A 25,219-nucleotide genomic window follows, 5' to 3' on the forward strand; every position below is an offset into this window, starting at 1 on the left:
TTATGCCACTGATGAAGGGTAGAACAGAAAAAAACTACTTTGGATCAACTTCGTTTCATCTCTATATTTTACTTGTAATGAGTTTCATTTCAATAAAATAAAGTTTCTTAGATTTCAAATATCTGAGAAATCTTTCGAATATAATCCAAACTTAAGATGAAAGATGTTTTCTTTTCAACCCAATGAGCAGTTGAAAGCATGATATGAGCTTACCTAATGCTTCTGAAGACTTCACCACCTGCGGAGATACGGAGGAATGTATTTTGTGTAGTAGCTTTGTGGAAATAGGCGCTCTTCTCGTTTACAAAAAAGGTGTCCGGGACCCAAATTCGATCAGCGACCTCGGCGCCTACCGTCAAGCTCTCGAATCCCGTCCTCGGGGTAAACGAAAGCCGGTCATCAGTCCAAGCTTGACGAAAGTAGAAATCAAGAGTAAAATCCTAGAAGCAATCAACAGACTTTGATTAGTAAAGAGAAGAAAGTTGGATTGGATTATTTGATACATAATTCATTATCATGGCATTCAATTTTCTTCCTCACCCTTTCTAGGAAGAGTAACTAAAGATATTTCATTTCCGAAAATATCGTATTTTCATTGAGAACACACAAATGTCAAATGGAATGAAAGCACTTGACAAAATCGAAAGCAATTATTTTGTTAATTTGTTTGTTTGTTACGCATAATTTCCAAGGGACTGATTATATATAAATGTTTAATATAATTGATTGAGAAAAATATTTTATTTTCTGCAGTTCATTCTTCGACAAATTAATTGATACTTTTTTCTAATACAGAACAATTTTTGCTCCATTGAGCAATTGGAATGTTATCTTTGTTTCATTTTATATACAAGTGTTCAAAATCCTAACATGCCATCATTAAAATATATTAAACATTTAACGGCAATGGAGATCTAGAGATAAACATCCATTTTGCTTATTTTAATTTAACTTGATTTGTTTCAAGCCAATAAAGATGGAATTTTCTAACCAATTTATCAATTAATTCTTAATATGCTGGAATCTGTAAATTTTGAATACTTGTCTGATTTCGATTATAATGCTTTATTTTAATAGTTTTAGTTCTAAATTCTAAATTATCAATTAAACGATTCATTCAATCAAAAATGAATCCAATGCAACAGAGATTGGATTTGAGGAACAACTGATATCAATATTAAAAAGCTGAAAATCATTAAAATCTTCCTGTCTAGTACACTAATAAAAATGTACTTTTAAAAATTGGCCTTAATTAAATTTTAAAATTGGTCTTCTTAAATTAACTTTTAGCTCTCTTTTCATTACATACTTGATGTATGTCTATCACTTTCTTGATTCGATTCCGAGTTTAAAATTTTGATTGTAGACTTAACAGATGCTTTTCTTTAAAGCATGATCAGCGATTTTATATAGAAACGTTTCTAATTAGTTTGCAGATATTCTGAGCTGAATAATATAACCTCTTTTTTAAGTAACCCGTATTTCTTCAATTTATGGCTATTCGTGAAGTTTGTTCAGAGAAGCATAAAATTTTGGCTTTGATTATTTGATATTCTTAGTTTGATTGGCACTTTTTACCTTGAAATCACATTCAGCTAATGTATTATGGAGACTTATGATTGCTTAATATATATATCTGAAATTTTTATGTTTCGTTCTCTAATAATTCAGACAACTTTATGCCCCTATTTTTCTATCTTTAATTGAGGAAATATGTCATAAGGAGAAAGAAAGAAAGTACGTGAAAAATAAATACATCAAAACATCGCTTTCCCAATTATAAGCTGTAAAAGTCCTTCCCCTGTCTTGAATTTGAATTATTTCGAAATTCTTGTTTCGAGCCTTTTTGCAACTCATTACCCAAAGATATTTCAAACAGCCACTTGCTTAACATTTTTTTAACTCTTTACAAAATGGATGAGGAATGATAGAAGCTTTGCATACTTCAACCGACCGATGGTAAGGAAAAGCAAAAGTTGGGTTCATCTGGATGTTCTTGAGAAATAAGCATTCAATGCCATTGGGCATTTAATGCTTATATTATGCCGAATACATATTGGTGCCATATATTCGGGTTTTGCTGCCCATTTTTATTTATTGTCGTCCTAGAATTGTTTTTGCTATCAAATAATTTGTGACTCTAAAGGGAGTGGTTCTCCCGACTCAAGGTCTTTTCTACTCCTACCCGCATCACCTTGCAAGACAACAGTTAATAAATGCAGATTTTGCACAGCATTTTGACTGAATTTATCTATATATTTTGCGCACCTTTCTGTCTGTTGATTCAAACCAAAATTTGATACAGAAGAACAGTTGTAATCACAGGACAGCATACTGAATTTTATTGATTGAAGTGCATTTTGATTTATTGGGCTTCCATGCAGACTGAGACCCTTTCATGGTTTTGGCTCAAAATGTGATGAGAATCTCTGTTTGAGATGTGTACACATTTGATCTGTCTAGCTCTTGAGTTCGAACAGCCAACCACGCAGACTTCCTGTGAATGGATTTCTTTGAAAATTGGATAGAACAAGTTGGCCATAAGTTCATAAATCAAATTTCAAACGTCTAGTTGAAAACGTTTTTGAGCTCTCATGCTTACAGACAGATTCAGGAAACGTGGAGATTCTTCAAGATCGAGTTCAAATTTTTTGGCGATTACAATACCTCTCGATTCTTCATAAAACAGACTTCAAATAGTTAGAATAACTTTGAAATAGTTAGAATGAGGCCTGTTCTTTTATTTGCTTTCAAATAGGCACTGAGAACTAGAATTCCCTTCAAAATATTATTCAACTTGGTTCCGTCATGTTAGAAATTTTGGAAGTTTGCAAACAACTTTTAATCACTTCCTGAATACATGAGTTTTGAAAGTTGGTATACTTGGATTTCCCTTGGATTGGAGTAAAATATCAACTTAATAAAATTTGGTTTCCATATCAGTGGCATTGACGAATTTGAGTTAAATGTTGATTTCAAGAAAAAGTAATATTTATCATTAAAAATCAAAATTAAAAAATAAAAGATATTTAAAATAAAAAAAAAATGACTCTTTAAAATTATTATCAAAGTATGGCTCTAAAAACAGTTTTAATTTTGAAATTATATTAACGCTCCCTTATTATAATATATTTTATTATATTAGCCCGCTTCCACAATAAAATAGGGTTATAGTGGAATGGACATCGTTGTTCGATTCCTTTATTAAACTATGTTCGATTCGTTTATTAAACTCAGTTCGATTTTTTCCTGAAATAATTGAAAGACGACTGAAAATCATTTGGTTTCATTTATGACTTCTTCCTAATCTTCATAAAACGCATCCTATCGAGATCAAATCGAAATAAAAAAATAAGCATTAATGTCATTTATATGGCATTTTAGAATTAATTACTAAATAAAAGTCTTAAAACGGTCTTTGTTTGAAGTGCTCCGATATTTATTATCTTTGCAGGAATCCATTTGAATTCGTTTTCAACTTCACTCAAGAAACCGAGAGGAGAGACAGGCAGAAGAGATTTACTTTCTGACAAAAACATTTGGAAAATCTCTGTTTCAGGCGAAAATCTTACAGTATTTAAACATGATTGATTTCCCTACAATGTTGTGCCTTTACATGTTCAGAAATCTGTCACTTAAAGAAGCGTTCTAAATGCCTGCAAATCGTTATTGCTGCTCTGCTCAACATTTTTTTTTTCTTTTCTAGCGCCTCCGGTCGTTTACGCATGAATAATTGAGCAAGAGAAATAGTTGAGGAGCTATTTATAGGCGACTGTAATTCTCAAGCTGGGTAATTTCTCGTTGAAACTTGCCTCTGAATAGGCGCCTCACGTTAAGTTACGTAACTAATCCTCAATTTTCCGTGTCTCCAATCTGGGAAAAAATAAACTCCGATTTTTCTAAATTTTCAATTTGTTGCTTCTTCGGCACATCGAACACACAGAATGTCGTTTTCGATTGCGAAATTAGTGATGCTGATTGTGACAGTTGACTTCTGAAAGATATTAATATAAACTTATTGAAAACTATATTTTGAATCTTGAATTAATTTAGATGTAAATGCAGTAGTTCAGTTTCATGGTCATATTTAAAATTATTATATTAAAATGTTCTGCTGTTTAATTTTAGCCTTATTCGTATTTTTTATTAATTCAGCTTTATTCTTTTTCTTCATTATTAGATAAGGGTTTGTACTTTTTGGACAATTTTATAGTTTCTTCGTTAAACCATGATTCGAAAGCCATGTCCGCTAAAGGATGCAGAAGGGAACGCATATTCAGAATTTATATGCCTTAAAGAAGTTACTTTTTTTTGAAAAAAATATTTGAGTTCGCATATTTTAGGCCTGTGTTTTCCAAAGTTCCGGAATGAGACCCATAGAAGCGTGGGAAAAGCAGCCCAGCCCAATTCGGAAGTTCAAAATAGTTTCCAAATTTGAATTAATGTAGCTAGAAAATAATTCAATTAAAAAGCCCTGAGTGATTTTAACAATTTTCTGCCTCCGAATATTTCGTACGAACATATAGCTCTCTGTTCCTTCTAAAATTTTCAAGAAAAAAAAAAAAAGAAGTTTGGGAGCCTTTGCATTTTACACATTTTTCTTTTGTGGTACACTGCTATTTATCTTCCTTTTTTTCCTGCTTGAATAGGCTTGAGTCAAAGGCTAAAGACAAATATCTTTTGAGATATGAAATTGTTAACATTAAAAAAACGGATTAGGAATATATGATAGTATATCACATTTTAAGTATTATGCTTTAACAATTAGAGGTAACTTAGAAGTATTGAAAGTTAAAAAAAGATGTTTGATGGCAAGGGTCTTCGAAACTAACAGTTATGCGATGTATATGCGTTACTCCTCGGTTTTTCTTTTCATCGGCATTGACTATCAGTGAATCGTTCAAAGCTCTTCAATAAGATATGACGCATTTAAAGGAGTTTAAAGAGTTATATGACTCAACAAAACATGAAATTGTACCAAAAGTCTTAAATTTAGAAACTTTCTGGAGCTTCGTAGAAAAGATTTCTAACAGGGAAAAATCAAAGTGTAATTGAGAGTCCGCACATACTTTTCTCGATGAAGAACGGGGATAACATTTGAAAAGTTTCATTCGCTTATGACACCAATTTGGCAACAAAGGAATCACCAAAAGAAATGGTTTGATTTTACATGCGATACTTACTCAAAAGAAGAGTTTTTTCTCTGGCTCATATGCTATCCATTTATAATTAGTCTTGAAGGCCAAAAAGAAAAGAAAACCGTTTTCTCCGAGCATTTCCAGTGTTGTGGCTTACTTGAGAAGTAAAATGAAAAGAAACGTTTCGATAGCTCTCGAATATAGAGACAACCCTTCATTTCAAACTTAAGAAAGTCACTCCCTTGCTTCATCTTCCATAAATTAAACGCTTTGGCGGTTAGGTACCAGCCACAGGGGACAATAATACACTATGCGTTTAAGGGGTTGCCACATAGGATCAACATGTAAAGTTTTTGTCTATTTGAAATAAAAAGCAAACAGAGAGATGGAGGTCTATCATGGAGAACTCCCTGACTTGCCATTTAGGGATGGAACTGAAAAGAAGAAACGTTCCATAGGATCTCGCAACTGGACACCTATACTGAGGGGAAGACGAACGAATAGTGTAAAATAGTTTAAAAATCACAAATTTAAAATAATGATAAATTTTGAATGTTTACAATCTGGAACTAGTAAAATATTTCGCATTAAAAAAAGAAGACATTTTAATTAAAATCTATCAAATTATTGTCTACAGTTCATTAGCAAGTGAATATCCCATTTTCAATACTACCTTATTAGAAATAGCTCCGAAACATCTGTTATTTCCATCCTTTTTTGAAAGAAATATCAGTAAAAAAAATTATGCAAATTACGTGATAAATTAAATTCTTCTTGGTCGATGTCAGAATTACCTTCGTAAAAAAGCAGTTATTGAGGTATCTATGTAAACAAAAAGAAATTTAGGTAAATTCATTAAATGTAAAAATGGATAAATGACACGAATTAAAAATTCAAATGACATTTTCAGTTGCAGAATCTATAAGTTTCACTTGCAATTCTTGAACAAATTGGCAATACAGATTTATTTATTTATTTCTTCTTTCCCTGCACCTTCATTTTTGACTGCAGAGTTTTTTTAATCTTTCATCAAGCTGAAGAATTTCGCAGCTGTCACTCGGAAGATATTCGTTTCTGACAATAGTGGCAGTTGGTTTGCCAGCCTGACAAGTTCTCTTTCCATATCAGAAGCTGTTGGATTTGAGTTTCTGGGCTGTCAATCATATCGTCTGCTCTGAATTCAATTGTTTTTTATTACTTCAGATTGAACTCAATTTAGAACTTCATAACACCTAGGATGAAACAATCTCAAACTTATACAATATTGATGTATCCATTTATGTACAAGTGTGCGTCATCATTCTGGATTAGACATTTCCAGATTGGCTTTTGATGTAGCAGTTACGAGGCGAATAGAATCGTAAAAAAGGAAGAAATTAAAATGTTACATTTTCTTCTGCAAAAGTAGATACATAAAGCTAACTCTTGTTAAAAATATTTTTCATTTGTGCGACGTGCATTCATTTGATTATCTTCTACACATTGATCATGAAAAGTGTTTTAAACAGTTACATCACTGTTTTCTATTGGTGGAACCACCCTGAAGTATAGGATTCAAAAGTCCCAAGCAAATCCATATGCCTACTTGGTAACTTCAGATTCAATCGATAAGTTCAATGGAGCTGGAACTTCATCCATTAACACCAGGCATGTAGAACAATCAAGTTTCGGCTTCATGCATGAATAAGAAATAAACACTTTTAGAACCAGATCTGCCAGTGATTACTTATGCACCATGCTTAATTCTATGCACGACTGAATCAAACAAGCGATTTCGAAAGAAGACATTTCATGCATTGTTAGAAAAATTGCAAATTCTGGTAATGAATATTATGTGCATCGGATGGATTTGTCACTCCAAAAATACTATTTTTTAAAGATGTTTGAATTATTTTTGTTTGAAGAAGTATTTGACAAAGTTTACATTTTTTGAGAAAGACGAATTTTCACTTTTTTGATTTAGGGACCAAATAATGTAATCGAGATGTCGTTGACTACACGAACAACACTGTAAAATTTTAAGATGTTTAAAATTCCAAGAAGCACATTTATGAAAAGTTGAAAAAAGATTAAGGTGCAATATTCAATGCATATGGAAATGTTGTTTACATATGCACATATCTCTTCATTATATCGTTGTGTCTTCAAATGTTTTCATTTTACATTATTACTGATCTTCCAGCATCTTTTTATAAAAAAATATAAAGCAGGGCCAAAGATAAATTTTTTAATACCAAATCCAAATGCAGCATTTCTGCAAAAAATGCAATTTTTGATTTTTATAAAATACTAGCCGCCTTTGGCGACCAGCCGGTTCGCCAATCTTAATGTTCGTTAAAATTTTAATAATTAAATATTTTATGCAATTCCAACTTTAATAGATTCTTCAGCAAAATATTTTAAAATTTCAAATTTTGATAGTCATATAATTCACTCATAATATTATAAAGGCCTTCAGTCATAACGTGATATGTATCTCTCTCATTTTCTGTTACCCCTCGTAGAATTTATGCTTTAAATTAAAGTGTAAAGGATTAATCTGCAATTAATATAATAATATTTTTTACTGAAACAAAGCATTTTTTTAATAATATGATTACTGATAATAGAGTCACTGAGCGTTTAAACTTTATGGCCACTAAAGAATATCTTTCTTAATTTATGTGATATCTCAAGAATTTGTCAACAAAATTTTCTCAGATTCATCATGAACGGATCGATTCATTAACAATGTTTTATTTTAAATGCATCAAACACTAAGAAAATAAAATGAATCGTTTAAAATAATCGGTCGAAAACAGGTTTAAAAAAACTACTTAAAAGCGATGTACTTAAAACTATAAGCATATATCAAAAAATATATAACTAACATAAATACAATTTACTTACAAAAGCATACAACTAACCTAAAAGTAATTTAAATCGTCCGTTGTTAATGGTTGCCATGCCAACAATCAGAACACAGTGCGCATGCGTGAATTTTCTTCGCCTTTTACGGTAACGCAAATGCGTGAATTTTTCTACTCCAGTTGGGGTAACGCTATGCAGATTATACATTTTTAATTTCCTTTATTCTGTGTTATTTTAATTCAAAAGTACTTCAGAATGAATCTGAAACAGGGATTAATTAACAATGTTTAATTTTAAATGCATAAAACATTAAGAAAATAAACAGAATCGTTTGAAATAATCCGCCGAAAAATCTTAACCCTAGCCTCATTACTGTTGGAAAAAAAAAAGAACTAAATCCGAAATCATTTGGCGTTGGGGAAAATGGAAGATTATTTTGGCGGAAAAGTTGGCGGTGGGGAAAATGGAAGATTTTTTTGGCGGGAAAGTTAGTTTTTAATTAATAATTAAAATTCTAATTAAAATTTCAAAAAAAGGGACCCCAGGTGCACATTCCCGACCTCTAAGGTATACATGTACCAAATTTGGTAGCTGTATGTCAAATGACCTGGCCTGTAGAGCGCCAACACACACACACACACACACACACACACACACACACACACACACATTGAGCTTTATTATAAGTATATAGATTGAGTCATTTATTTGAACTTGTAATATATCTTATATAGCGAAGATTTTTATTTCATTAATTAAGGCCCAAGTTGTCCTTAGTCGGATACTTTGAATATCAACCGCTAAGAAAAACGACGTGTTTCATCATTGAATGCAGATTCCATTACCAAGGCATTGATACTATTATTTTCTGAAGCAAAGCTGGATCTTAGTATATCAACTTACACATGTGCTATTAACAAGAGTATTAAACTGAATGCAATTATTAGGTATCTTCCTTTGAGTACAAGAACGGTAAAGTAAGATAAATAACGTTTCATGCTTTAGTCAGGTGACGGAACAGGTGTCTGATTAAGAGAGATTTTTGAGAACTAACAGGCCTTCAATTTTGGTCGTGAGATTAATCGAATCTTGTGAAATGCCCTCTCAGAGAACATGTTTTTTACTGTCATAACGGATGAGAGATAAGACATATGAGAGTTGGGTTATAGAAAACACTAAAAGCAAAAACCCACAGTTTGAAATGTACAAGATATATTAAAATTGTCTCAAAAAATTTTGAAACTATAGACTACATTGAATAAATAGATTGGACTAAACATAATCAGTCATCCTCTCCAAAGACATAAATCATGACAAAACAGTCTATTTAGTTCGTGGTGCAAGAGAAATTACACTTGGGTTTGTTTTTAAGATTTTTCACGTCTTTTTTTTTTTTTTTTTGTCTTTTGAAAGATCCGTCAAACGAATAATAAAGTCTGCAAGAATGGTGCATGAGTGAGAAAATTGGACGATTACCTTTGCTGTCAAGATTAATAACGTCAAAAAATTTGACAAATATTCTGAATTTCGTTTCTTTAATTAAATGAATATAATATAAGGTATCATATTGGATGGATGTATAGGGTTTGGATGGAGAACTCGAATTACAACCATTACCTCATAGTAAATTTTGGGTCATTTGATAAAATATGGCAAAATCGGGGAAGTGCTGCAAGATAATGTCCTTATTATTAACTAGCCGCCTTTGGCGACCAGCTGGTTCGCCAATCTTAATGTTCGTTAAAATTTTAATAATTAAATATTTTATGCAATTCCTACTTTAATAGCTTCTTCATAAAGTATTTTAAAACTTCAAATTTTGATAGTCATATAATTCACTCATAATATTATAAAGGCCTTCAGTCATAACATAATATGTATCTCTAATTTTCTTTTAGCTCCCGTAGAATTTATACTTTAAATTAAAATGAAAAGGATTAATCTGCAATTAATATAATAGTATTTTTTACTGAAACAAAGTATTTTTTTGTAATATGATTACTGAAAACAGTCACTGAGCGTTTAAACTTTATGGGCACTAAAGAATATCTTTCTTAATTTATGTAATATTTCAAGAATTTGTCAACAGAATTTTCTCAGATTCATCACGAGCAGATCGATTAATTAACAATGTTTAACTTTAAATGCATCAAAAACTAAGAAAATAAAACGAATCGTTTAAAATAATCGGTTAAAAACAAGTTTAAAAAAACTGCTTAAAAAACGATGTACTTAAAACTATAAACATATACAAAAAATATATAACTAACATAAATACAATTTAATTACAAAAGCATGCAACTAACCTAAAAATAATTTAAATCAAGTCCGCATCCGTTGTCAACAATCAGAACACAATGCGCATGCGTGAATTTTCAACGCCAGTTACGATAACGCAAATGCGTGAATTTTTCTACGCCAGTTGGGGTAACGCTATGCAGATTAGAAATTTTTAATTTCCTTTATTCTGTTTAATTTTAATTCAAAAGTACTTCAGAATGAATCTGAGAGATCGGTTAATTAACAATGTTTAATTTTAAATGTATCAAACATTAAGAAAATAAACAGAATCATTTGAAATAAGCGGCCGAAAAATCTTAAGCCTAACCTCATTAGCGTGAGAAAAAAAACTGAAGCTTTACTCATTTGGCGGTGGGGAAAATGAAAAGATTTTTTTGACGGGAAAGTTAGTTTTTAATTAATAATTAAAATTCTAATTAAAAATTCAAAAAAGGGACCCCAGGTGCACATTCTCGACCTCCAAGGTATACATGTACTAAATTTGGTAGCTGTAGGTCAAATGGTTTGGTCTGTAGAGCGCCAACACACACACAGGCACACGCACACACACATTGAGCTTTATATAAGTAATAGATGATAAAAAAATCCTGATCTTTGATATCTTCTCAATATTTAGCAAGATTAGAAATTTAGAAATAGAATACAAATCAGAAGATAACAAATTTTTCTAAACGAAAATATATTTGTTGTTTGTCTAAATACGTAAAATAAAAATTTATTAAATATTATTTAATTCGGATTATTACAATTTATTTTTACCTCAGAGTACCCACAAAATATTTATTTCTTGAGACATTTCAATTTTGCAAATAAGCGCTAGATTTCATCCAAATTTTCATGAAGATCATTTTTATGGTCATATGTTCTAAAATATAAAAGACTGAGTGAAATAGCTCAATAAAAAGCGATCTTTGTATTTAGTGATACAAAGTGAACTTTGAAAATCAATTACTTACATATGAAACTAAAATTTAGTACCACAGCGAAATGCTATTTATACAGAAAATATAGACACGGAACCAGAATTTTTATTTTTGGTTTATGGAACAATAATTATCCGTAGCATAACTTATCAAACATGTCACCAGATAAAACTATATTAGGCTGAACGATGTGTTATATAGAATAATGGAGCAATGACATAGAAGTGCTCAGCATACCATTAGTCGTACATGCGTTAGCGGAGGAAATACATTATCCATAGCATTCATCCATACATTTGTTAGTATGGCAAACATCGCAATCTGTCAGCATGGATTGCTGGATGGCGTCTTTCAATGTGAACAATGGTTTTATTTGGTGACGACATAGCGCAAATATTCTCGCTATCAGCGTCATTTTGGAAGATATGGGTCATCAGGACCGTCCATCCGAAACGCCATGACTGCAACAATACTAATACAGAATAAAAATCTCAGCTTCATGCAAAGTAGAATACCATCGTATATTGGCGAGCCAGCTGCTTTGCTTCAAATTCGAGCGCAATTCAAACTTTTCCGCACACCTCAACCCGCACCTTTGAGGCAATTCACTGTGGACAGTGAAAGATAGCATCGAACATCTTTCATGCTAAAAGAAAATGTTCTCGTTTAATAGCTATGATCGGGAATGTAGAACTGCATATTTCTCTGCAACGCGAAGCATCAGTCATTCTTATCTATTTGTATAAATTTTGCATATTATATCATTTATTACTCATTTATTTCAATTTTTGTTTTTCAATTCAAAAAAAAAAAAAAAAAATCCCGCTTAGCCCCTCCTTTTCTCTTTCTCTGATAGCATACCTGTTTTATTTCACAAGAACATTTTTACTTGGTTAGAAAATTTCATTATTTGTTCTTTCAGCTACAACGGAAATGTATTCGAAAATTTCTTTTTGCTTTCAACGAAATAAGGAGAATCACATATGAAACCCATTTATAAAAAAGTATTCTGCTTGTAAATATTCAAATGTTGACACCTTTCAAAGCTAAGTAGAAAAATAACTAACGGAATAAGCATTCGTTGAAAAAATATATTCATTGGATGAAGGCACAAAACAAATTTAGAAAATGGAACTATTGCAAAATTCATCACAATTATTTTCTTTCTGAAAATGGCCTTAAACTAATAGGAGTCATCTGACTAAAATTCCTTACTAAGCAATCCTCAAAAGATCATAAAAAATGAAACAATGGGAATCCCAACCAAACGAAAAACAATTATGTGTGAGAATGAATGGAGCGATGGGAGCTAACGAAAAGAATGAATTTTCTATAAAAATTTTATATTTAGTTCATACCAGAGTAAAATGTTGCCGATTCATTTAAATGCATTGATGTGGCACCAAAACTGAAGATTTATTGAATTAGAATGAATACCGTAGCATTTTTTTCCAGAAGAAGATAATGTTTTTTTTCAACATTATTTTCTTAGACGCTTTTTAAGAACTCTATTAGGCATAATAATAATTTTGCATTTTTTCTTAGATATTGGATAAAGTAACCATAGCTTCAATTTTGAAATTTCATTGAAAACATATTAAAAAGCCTGTACGCTTTATACTTGGGTGACTATCAGAGCTAACCTTAAAAAAAAAGTTAACAAATGTTCTTTTTAATACAAAAGTAAGAGAAAACAATATTTTGCACAACAGTTATTTTCCAAAATTAAGAAAAACTCGCGTAATTAGAAAAATTTTGTAGATAATTATACTTCCAAATGATTGGCTATTTTTGCGATTGTCAAAAATGGCCAATGACATAAATACTTAGAAGCAGATCATTTGTTATTGCCGAAACTGACTAATAACATAAATCTTCAGATATATTTTAAGAACATTCTTTATTATAATATTAATTTATAAATAAGAATCTTATCTAATAGAAGTCAAAGTTACGATTTGTATTAAGGAAGTCTAGATAATGAGAGAGTAATATGCAGCAATAAGATGTAGAACCGATAAAACAAGACACTTCTTAGACTTAAATGATATTTGTATTTCATGATTAATTAATAATGCTTTCAATGAATCAGTAATTAAGAAAATATATTAAAAAAGAGCTTAAAATTTGAAATTAAATGGCACCATTACGTTAATAATTTGCCAAGAACAGCTGCATTTTCAGCTTCACAATTTTAAGAGAAGTCTCTGCTCTATACAGAACGAATGTTACTTTGTTTTCTATGCTACAGTTTATTATAACAAATTGCAAGCGTTCTATAATCGTGATTTTAATATTATATTGCTTTTTTTAATTCAAGGTGGAGATTTAAATTGTTGTTCATTTTTTTAAATAGAAAGCATTTTATGAATGCCTTAAAACCTCAAACACTATTTACGACAGTTAAAATAAGAACTCAACAGCATCATTGCATATTGAAAATATTTGACATGAAATATATACAAAAAATTCATCTTTTCGATGAAAATACGAAGGGAATTGTAAAATAATATCCATCCTATTGGAATCCTCCTTCATAAATATCCATCCTATTGGAAATAAATATGATACTTAAAAATCAAATAAACAATTTTAATCGAATGCTTCAAATTAAAACGAACAATTAAACTGATTCATAAAAAATGCTTTAAGAATGTTTTAAATTCTTAAGATTTCCTTAATGCGATAGAAAATAAAGTATTCTGATATTCTGATTACTTTTCTAAATAATCAATTGTTATTTTTCTTGTTGAAAACAAATATCGTTATATAAACGATTTCGTAATAAATGCGAAAACTCTTTCGAATCGAAAGACCGAAGAGCACTTACAAATTCGGAGTCAATTAAAGGAAAATGGGGAATTTCAGAAGATTCATGATTAATGACAGAATTCAACCGCCTGTAATGTAGAATTCCCCATGAAAACTGAATTTTAAAGTAGAAACCGCATTATCAATTGATTTACGATTCTTTCATATATTTAGTTTGGAAATTCCATTCAAACTCGAAAGCATGAGAAATTTACTTGGAGCGATAAAGTTGGATTGAAAATAATATCGTGTTTTTGTTTCAAATAAAGTTTCAGGCAGTGTTTGTATATCTTACTTTTATTCGGTAGTTAAGCATTTAGTAGTTCTCTTTTTGAGATTTATACAAGCCATTTATTAGAAAATAAATCTCGATAGGTTTTCTTTTATATATATATATATATATATATATATATATATATATATATATATATATATATATATATATATATATATATATATATATATATATATATATATATATATATATATATATATATATATATATATATATATATATGACCAGATGTAACGTCTGCCGTTTTCCCCCACATACTTAAGTGCATAAGGACCGTCAGATGCGGATCTTTTTTCACTAGGAGAACCATTGTGTCTGGTCTTTTGTTACTATACAGGTGTGAGAGAACAGATGTATATCCCGTCGTTTCAAATAGATCCATCATGTCTTCAAGGGAGAGGAAAGTCAAAACATCCAGATGCTAAACTTTTTTCTTCTTAATAAAGGGAATCTTCAAGTCATCAAGAATCAATCAATCCCCAGCAACCATTGTCATTAAGTTTTAAATCCAAGTGCAAAACAGCCAGCGTTAGCTGCAAATCGATTGCAATTGACATATGCTGAAGAGGCGGTTAGCTATAAAGATGGTTCCTTAATAAAAACTCCCTCGGTAGGGTTTTATACCACTGAAGAACCGTTGCTGAGCAGCTATTGGGTGATAGGGAACTCAAGTTTACCAATGAGAAAATTGGAGGCGGATATCTGATGAAAAGGAAATGCGGTGTTTTTTCCCAAAGAGGAGGAAAAAATGTCTTCGAATTAGAATTTGGTGAGATTTCGGCATACGGAAGGTTGTTTATGATATTTTGAGAAACTCCTTGTGATTCAGGGTTCTCTTTTAGGGTTCATCTGATAAAGATCGGTGGATTTCTGGAGCGGACCAGGAGTAGCCGTTTAGAGCTAACAGCTTGTTAGCGATTTTTTGGTAACTTTTTCTCCCATTTGATCGAGAAACTATTTCTTGATTCAAGTGTTACTTGATTTTTTTTGTAAATAATATTAACCTAGATGAGAACATGTTGTTCTTTGTAAATATATAAGGCTATAAATAAAAGAATTTTTTTACTCTATCTTCTTATTTGATCGGTCTTAATCGAGATATTACAGTATAATATATTGTACATATTAGTTATAAATAACAAATGATGATACAAAGTATAGTTAAAATTATATAATGATTATTTTATATGTAAGCATTTAATATATTAATATTTAAAATGATATCTTTTGTTCTCTACATCCGACATAGGTCTACAGGTGAAGTGACATTTATTGGCTTATAGTTTCTTGTTTGACTTTTTTTATAAACTTAAAAATAATTTTTAACATGGGAATTGGGCACTTTAGTTTATTTTGATTGAGTTCAACTTTTGAAGGTCATAATAAATCTTTGTCTATTTTCTTTATATTTATCAGTTAAAATCTTCTACTGGTAATTATGAAGGTCTATTTTTATGCTGAAATGGAATGGAAAGAAATGGCAGCTATGACCATGCATTTACCCTTTTTGCTTTGTCCGTTTGTGTTATCAAATTCATGTGTTATCCTAACTATTTATTTTTTTGATATAAAAAATATTATTCACTAAATATGTCAATAGACTCCGTAAAGATGTGCACTAAAAATTTCAGTTTTAATATACATCTAAACAGAAAAATAACTAATTATCAAGTACTATTAATATTTAGAGTGCACCTGATTAGATTTTGTATTCATTTTATTGCTTTAGGTGTAAAACAAATACCTGTTAGTTCAACGCACTGAAACATTGAGGGCTATAATAAGGAGGCTATAAAATGAAATCCTACACTGGAAGGTAATGCAGATTTATATCGCTTAGAATCTTTCCGTTTTAAAATTAGTTTTGAATGGTGTCATTTGTCTTATTTCTCATTTTGTTTCAAGAAGTAAGATGTATCAAAATTAATATAGAACAACAAAATGAAAAGCCGAGTTTAGAAGAAAAACGTGAGAATTGTCAAATGAGGGAGGGGGGAACCAAACAAACAAACAAAAAGCATCGCATATACACAATACAAACGAAATGAATACGGAGTATGCAGAAATTCTAGGAACGCCTGTAAATTAATCATTAATCAATAACAAATAGAAATGCAAAAAGTGGTAAAGGGCAATCAAAACGCTTTGATGGCATCTTGGAATCAAAACGGACCACATCAAAAATAGCGTTTCTTGCTACAGTATTCGCAAATAAAACAAAATGATATTTCTCTCAATCTAAAATAGACCAAAATGAATGGGAACAAAATTAAAAGAAGAATGTACAGAAGGATAAAACAATACAAGGTTGTCATTTTAACACCTATTTTTCGCTTTGAAATAAAAATTTTTAGCCCGAAAAGAAAATTTTAAATTAAAATTAGTAGCAAAGATCTATAAAATGAGCACATAATGATAAATGACCTAATTAGATCAGGACTAAATTAAAAAAGTGAAAAATTTATTTTTTATAGTTGGAGAGAAATTTTTGGGATTCCTCTTAAGAAAATGCTATATATAAAGGACTAAATATTAAAATTTTCAAGACAATATCTACATAAATTTTGGAAAAAATCGAAAAGTCGCCAAAAAATGCTTTTAAGCACTTTTCTATAAATTGGAATTTTTAGACCGAAAAAATTTCTAAAAGCGTTATTCTATAATTTCAGATGGTGTCACAATAGTCAATTTTCAAAAGAAAAAAAAATACGTGTTTAAAATTTAATTTGAAAAAGAAAAATGGCCTGACTTTGTGTCGACTGATCCTCGAAAAGCATGAAAAAGTAGGAGGATAACGTTAATCGAAAACTTCAGAATTGAGACAAAATGCTCACTTCATTTTCAATCTTTTTTTTTTGCATTGTTACACCATATGAAATCATAGAAAAGCATTCTTGGAATAAATGTTGTTTTTTTGATCCCCGAATTTGGTCTGATAGAAAAGTGCAAGCATTTTTCGATGACTATTTTCCCCCCAACAATGTCAAATTCTTCAAAATCAATGTATATATTGATTTGAAAATTTTACCTATTATTCCCTTCTATATATACGTACTTAAGAACAATTCCAAATTTTCAAACTTAAAAAAATGAAAAAATATCGTAAATTACATTGTTTTATTTTTTTTCCTGTGTCAAATAAACCGTTACTCCTTTTATAGTTCTTTTTAATGGCTATAATCTCTTTATTTAAAGTTTTTCTCTGAGGTCAATAAATTTTGAAATAAACCGATATCAAAACTTCCACTTCTCCTCATACTTTTATTCGGGAACATATCCTGGTGCAAACATTTAAATAAACAACTCAACTTAAACCAATAAAATTGCGTAAGCTGTTCTACGGAATATTGCAATTCGGTTAGCCAATAATACAATTACATCAATATCGTTGTAATATGTTATTCTTAGCTTCTATCTGAAAGCCATTAATTAAAAATTCACACATTGTAGCCGATATTATTATTTCTTAAGCGTTTGACTTAATTACAGCTGAATTTATATATTTGAACGTTTTATTAATTTATTTCTAAAACTGTTGATAATAAGGTTATTTCTTAATCTGATTTGTAGCTGCATTTACAAGATTGCATCTTTGATTCTTCTTATAAATTCATTTATAAAAGTGTGATTTTTGTAGCTTATAATTTTGTAGGAAATATTAGAATTTCAGAAAATGCATAGATTAATTTTAACTTCATTTTTTTTCTTTGTCTAAATATCAATTTCTGAATTATTTCAAATATTAAGTCTGAAAAAAATGGCAGAGTTTTAAGACTTACTAATTTTGATTAATTTTATCTGGGTAAATAATATTGATAATAGAATGGAGCTCGTTAAGTTGAAAATTCATCAATATATTTGAATGTGGAAAGAGGATTTATAAAAATGTCCTTTCGAAGAAGTGCAGAAATAGGTGGAACTTCCCTTAAAAATACAATTGTAAATGCAGTCTTTTTCAATCAGCCAATCGTATTTTAAATAAGTCACCATGAAGACTTCTTGCAATTTGTATAATGGAATACTTGTGTTATTTGAAGAGCCTCTTTGTTTTTCTTTTCTTTATTTCTTATTTTTCATTTCGATTGACAGATATTTTACTTTGGTTATTTTCGATTTTGAAGGTTATTTACATTTATATACATATTTGTATACAAATAAGTATATGAATGTATATAAAAATTTGTATACAAATATATATATGAAAGAGCTTTTGGAGGAGACGAGTTCTCTTTGATTAATTCTTCACGACTCAGCAGAATGTTCGTTTTTCATCAGTTTCTGTTGGGAGCTTATATACATGAAAATGGAAAATTGTCGAGTTCCAGATGAACAGCATTTATTTGAACCTTATGATGTTCATATAATACGGCAGCTGCACGTTGGACAGTCAAAATTACTGAAAGTAGATTCAGAAAGCGTGGAAAAGGCGGCAGATGCTTATTCAACTCAGAAGTTAAAGCGAAGTTTGAATCCAGATAATTTAAGAAAAAAAAATTATTACTATTTTCCTCCTTCACAAGCCTCACATGGTTGCAAGATCCTTGTTGATATTGATTCTGTGAAGATGGAATTTCTTACTAGATAAGCTTAAAATTTTGGAAATCTTAATTGGTCACTGGCCACGGTTTGAAATAAATATTTATTAATGAAAAATGCATCAAGATAATTTCAAATGCAATAAATAAAGCAATTTTCTGGAACCAAAAACATTTCCATATGAAATCAAAATTTAGACAATATGATTTGTATGATATAATCAATTATTAAAATTTCGCCAAATTAGTTCAATTGCGAAAAAGATAACATTTGGTAATACAACTATTTGATGAATGTGATTTCTTATTTTTATTTTATTTTTAATATTCAATCAACTTTTTTCTTTAAAAAATAGCATCTTGTTCATAAGGGGCTTTTCCGTAGTTTATTTGATGCAAACTATATTTGAAACTTCTTCTCTTGAGAAAGAATAGCGCAACATTACTACAGTGCTTACAGAAATGAGCATGGTTTTTAATTGCCAAATTTGAGCTAATAAACATCAGACTGCAAATTTATTTTAAAAACAGTTTAATGAATTTTTTCAATGAACAGAGTTTTTAGCAACACAAAAGTTTTAAATGTATCTTGATTGCAATTTCAGAATATAAAAATGTATGAAAAATTACTTTGAAATTTCCATAATTTTAACCTAAATATCCAAAATTTTAAATTTTATAGAATGAGATAAAATCAACACAATATTTTTCAATGCAAAATAAAATTATGTCCACTTTGAAAATGTAAAAATTTAAATAGGTAAATTTCATAAAAGGTAGGGCATGAAACAAAGTATAAAATTCAAAAATTAATATAATGAACTTTTGAAATTTTGGTGAATGTAATATTTTTGATCACCATTTAGCAGCTCAATTATGCCCAATTCATTGCTTGAAGTTTATATATAGAGCTTTCAAAGATATTAGAACATTTAAAACTTTTCTCTTTTTTCAGATATTTATTTCAAAACATACTTTGAATTTTATTTAATTTAACTGGATGCATATTTTCTTTTCTGTCTTAGAGACAGTCAGTTTGCAAGATTTATAAAATCAGTTGAAGGTATCAAAATTAACTGATTGTTGAAAACATTATGAAACTGAAAATCCATTTAAAAAGCAAAGCAAGTCATTATTTTGAAGCACAGACAATGACAAATTTTGCAACGAATTTAAATAAGATGATTTCTTTTCACAAAGCTAAATACATGTCAACGGATTTTTAAATATGAATAATAATGGAGTCCTCGTGAAATCATAGCTTTATTCTTCGTTTTGGCTGAAAGTTCTATCTTTAAAAAGTTATTTGCTAAATCTGTAATTAAAAAGCAAAAAAAAAAAAAAAGGAAAAAGTGAAGATACGAAAGCTCTCAGGTATTATTATATTCCTTCTAAAAAGAATTTTATCGAAGTTCAGTGGAGAAAGCATTTATTTTAGCTGCGCGATTTTCACATCATATTTCAGTGGGTCGTTAGAGTTACAGAAATAAGAAACTGAAAAGTATGGGAAATCCTAATGCCCCTAGTAGCTCCGATGTGCTTTTACACGTTTGAATTTAAGTAATTAGAAAATAATAGGTAAATAAATATATATAGCGTTATATTTATAATATAGCATTATGTATATATATAGTATAGTAAAAGATCACATTAAATATTTTTATTTTACCTACAATTCAAAAGCATAGTTCATATATTTTTAAACAGATGCACAAGTTATTTTCTTAATACGACCGATTTTTATTTTCCGAAAATAGCTATATTCCACAAAAGTGCTTGCTTTTATTTATTTTTACAAGAAAATAAATAAGTTATAATATTTCTGTTGATATGTTTTGAAAACCAGAATTTAGTTAATTCATTTAAATGTAATAAAACTATATATTTTATAAAGGGGTTTTGTTAATTTTTAGCTATGAATGTGACGAAATTTCTGAGACTTATGGATAATATTTTATTAATGTAATAATGCTGAAAGAGTTATTTAATTCTATACAAATAAGAATAGATTCCAAATAAGCACAATGACAATAAGATAAGATTAAGAAGAATTAGCCCAAACAAAAGCCAGTATATTATTCAAGAAAGCCAAACTAACAATTCGAAACCTGATAAGACAAAACGTTTTTAATATGAATGTCTAAAAATCATAATTGTGAGTTAGAAAAATAATTAGCATTGAAACATATCTTCCAACAAATTAATAATTCTAGTACTTTTAACAATAATAGTACATTAATTGAAATTCTTACAATCAATCAACAATGTGAATCCTTACAGAAAAAAAGCAAAATTCTAAGTAAGCTACAAGAAATACGAAGTTTTAAAAGTGAAGTAATTTTTATATTTAATAACCTATCATTTTCTCTAATAGAAGAGATTCACTAACTTAAAAAAAACGAACATCCCAACCTTTTATTTTTCTCCTATGTAATAAATGCTGTCCAGCCTTTCGGAATTTTATGACCTCATCTAAGTTTGAGGCTGAGTTTCTTTCACCCCATGATATAAATCGAAAGTCAGATTGAAACATCCCGTTTCCTTCATCAGACACGATAGTCTTCTTCAAAGCCTCTTGGCGCCATCAGCAGTGACTAACGACTTGCACGTGCGCAACATTTCATTCTATAAAAGATTTATGTCGCCAACCCTATGCTCCGGCAGTTTCCTTTTCCTATCGACCCTACTCCAAACAAACATACACTCCGAACTTATTTTCCCTTAACGTGGCCGTTACAGTCAGATCATCTATCAGTTGAGGGCGTCGTGAAAATGACCTACAATCGCCTTTTTGCTCTTTTGGATCCTTCTGTCTTGTCTGATGATTGAGCTTCTGGTTTTCTACCACATGCGACTAGGATTCAAGCACTGACTTTCCAGAGGTAGCCTTTCATTGTTAGGTCAAGAGCTAAAACATATTTTATGCCTCCATACATTCTTCGGAGCAAAGTTGGGACCTGCCTCGTATAGTGGAAGCCATTAAAATGCATAACATAGTTATTTTATATGTGCGTGGAATATCCTTCCAGTTTATTTGTAACATGTTTCCTTAAATGCTGGGCTCAGATTTGCAGATTCATAATAATAATAAAATAACCCAGATTCTGCAGGTAGGCAGATTCCTAATAATAATAGAATTATAATTGCAGATTTATGATAATAATAAAAGTACTATTATCTCGTCTTGAGAAATGAACTGAAAAAAAATCAACTTGCATTTATGAGACATTTCGGAATCGAGTGCGCGACAAGACTATGACCTTCCTTGGCTGTTTTTGACTTTTTGTGTAATTATTGAATGTCTGGTTTCTTACTAAATGCTACCGGAATATAGACTTTTCCCGAAATAGTTATTAACTATTAGCGCTGAAACATAATATTTTCTGCCTCCAACATTCTCAGTGTTAAAATTGGGCCCTGGCTCATACTCTGGAAACTGAAAATCATCTATTGAAATCATTCAATTCAATGCAGCTAATTTATATTTTTATTGAAGTTCCGATTTAATGCACTGAGACAAAAATTAAGTTTTCTTAAGTGTCAGAAAAAATTCGGAGATTGATAATAATAATAAAATTATTATTTAATTATGTAAATAAATCTTCATTGCTTTCTTCAAAAATACTGCATATGAAATGACATTTACAAAAAAAAAAAAAAGAGACGTATAAGCAAAAGTATAGTTATTACATTTTGGAGTGCCATAAATTTGATCATTGAAAGGCAAAAGATATATGCGTAAAAGCTTGTCTCTTGGTGAAATGCTATTAAAAACAATTTTTAAATACTCATTTTTATTAATGTACTAAAATACAGATTTTATCCATTTTTCTGCTTTTTAGTGTTTAATTAATTTATAATTCGTTATTATAAATATTGCTTATTTTTAAATAATTTTTTCCTGAAATTTACAACCAGAACTTGCCTCTGGTGCGGAATCAAAACTTAGTTATACTAACAGATTAACTCATTATTAAGTTCCGAAAAAAATAAAATAAATGCAATTAGGAACGTATAAACAAAATGGAATTTCTAATCTTTTGCATTCGAGGAAAAAGCGATTACAAAATCCCTTTCCTTCGAAATATCTGCAACAGATATTAGTTCCTTCGAAGTTTTTAAACTAAGCAATTCATATTTTAATGCATTTCAAAATATTCGCTCTAAGAAAATAAAAAAATGGTATTAAACACAAAGGAAGCATCTCTAAACATCTTCATGAAGTTCATTTCATGATGATGTTGGAAGTATGAAGAAATAATGAAACAAGTCTAAAAATTCATGTTCATTGATTGTAGCGCCAAAATACAGAGCCAAGTCTGGACTCATTTTTGGAAACTAGAAACAACTATTATTTCATCTTGTAGAACAAGCGATAATCATAAGAAATACTAAAGCCAATAATAAAACTTTAGATTTCATTAATGGTTACAGATTTAATCACATAAGAACGTTTGACTTCTGGTCTTCTTTTCCAATAGACTTTCCCTTCAAAGGTGTGCCAATTTATAAAATAATTGAGTTTTTTTCCATAGACTTGCTTCAAAAGCCTCACATTTTCTGTAGCCAAATACATATTTCAATGAAGGAGGAAATGCACAAGTCAAAATCTCTAACTACGCAATGGATTTCTATGAAAGCATCTGCAACGGAACGCCTTGAGATATATCGATAATCGTATCTTTTTTAGCAATGAAGGATCAAAACTGTGGCGTATATAAAAGTAATATTTTTAAACAAGCATAAAAAGTACACAATAAACATTGTTTGAAGCAAAAGTGAATTCATTTAACTTTGAAATGAATATCTAAAACTCAAACAGCTGTCATATAAGGATCACGACCACCTTTTATTTTCAAGATTTCATGAGCTACAAAAAGGAATCAACTAAAATAAGAGTTAGGAGCATACATGGTTACATTTCGTTCTAATCGTCATGAAGATTCGGAAATTTATCATATCGATGGACAAGGATTCCAATCCTTTCTACGAAAAATATTGCCACCAGTGATGAGAGATGGACCTTAAAGTTCCTTTAAGGTCTTCAAGAGTCTGGAAGTTCTTTGAATTTTCTTTTAAGGAAAGACTATGAATAGCTAAAGATTCATGTAAGTTACAATTTTGGTATGTTGGCGGCCATTTCATTAATACCTCGGATTCCAACATCTTCCGTTTCTTTAGAACGTCTTGATCAACTTATTGAATAAAATCTTGTTAGGACAGTTTTGCTTTCTTGTCACCCGTCATGAAAAATGTGACCTCTATATTCTGAGATGAAGAACTGTTTTTTATTATTTTCTAATTTTCAATATTTCATTTATAATTCATCATTATAAATATTGACTTATGTTTTGTAAGTGCTAAAATATATTTTCATCAAGATCACAAGACTGTGCAAAAATTTACAATTCGAACTTACAAGGAAACATGTGGGGAACCGAATAGAATATTTGTCATTAAAAATGAAATAAGCTAAGTGAAATAAAGGCATATAAAGATGAAATAAACTAGAAAATGATTACAGCTGAACAAAATAGGTAGATGTTACCAATGGTACCCAAATGATATGAAAAATTGCTCATCCAATCATGATGAATAACAGCAATATTTTGATATTTCATTAATGTGACTATTACTACGTTTATCATTTCACCTGATAATTGCATTTTTATATAATGAAATACGCACATCATTCAGTATTGCATATGAAATCGTTAGTAACAATTTACGAAAGAGAATAGCTCCCCAGAAGGAATGGCGATTTTAAATATAGAAGTTTCTTAATCGGAAGAAACAACAACAAAAATCATTTTTCATTATGCTTAGGATTCTACTGTAAGTGAAGATCTTTAAAAGGTATAAAAAATTATTGCAGTTCAATCGTAATTATATTTTACCGAAAATAAATGCTTAGATTTTGCATATTTCTGTCATTTAGTGTTTATGGATCAAATTTCTTCTAGGATTGAATCAGTGAATCCAGTTTTAATAAAATGAACAATATTATGTACCCGCTTTTATTTATTTTCCGAAAGAACCAGATTCAACCTAAACAGTTACGTTTTGACAATCCTATAAAGCTCAACTAATGTACTGATAATGTAACTTGAGAACTAATTACCAGAGTCACATGTAAATTGAAACAGAATCAAAAGGTATGCTGATAAATATCTTCTTATAAAAAAATTTGAAAGCATAGAAGTTTCTCTTTTCACTTAATTGACTAATTATAAAATAAAGGATTTTAAACTGTTGTTAAAATGAGCCTGAAGTTCATATTTATGATTTTTTCTCAAAAACTGCCCAGACTCTATTTGAAAAGTTTCATTTCGATAACTCAAGAAGTTTAGCAGATATTTTGTTGTC

At 29.9% G+C, this 25,219-nt stretch overlaps 1 protein-coding gene across 5 annotated transcripts in view; it reads right to left on the minus strand.

Moving 5' to 3' along the window:
- The window catches only part of LOC129958099 (gamma-aminobutyric acid receptor subunit beta-like), a 234,984-nt gene that overhangs the window by 115,806 nt on the left and 93,959 nt on the right, over window positions 1–25,219 (minus strand). For all 5 annotated transcript variants that reach the window (XM_056070288.1, XM_056070282.1, XM_056070287.1 and 2 more), the window contains one exon: window positions 214–440. In XM_056070288.1, the coding sequence (XP_055926263.1) occupies window positions 214–440 (227 nt within the window). The remainder of the gene's footprint in view (window positions 1–213; window positions 441–25,219) is intronic.

This window comes from Argiope bruennichi, chromosome X1 (genome assembly GCF_947563725.1).
Source record: "Argiope bruennichi chromosome X1, qqArgBrue1.1, whole genome shotgun sequence".
In the NCBI taxonomy this organism is placed as follows: Eukaryota; Metazoa; Arthropoda; class Arachnida; order Araneae; family Araneidae; genus Argiope; species Argiope bruennichi.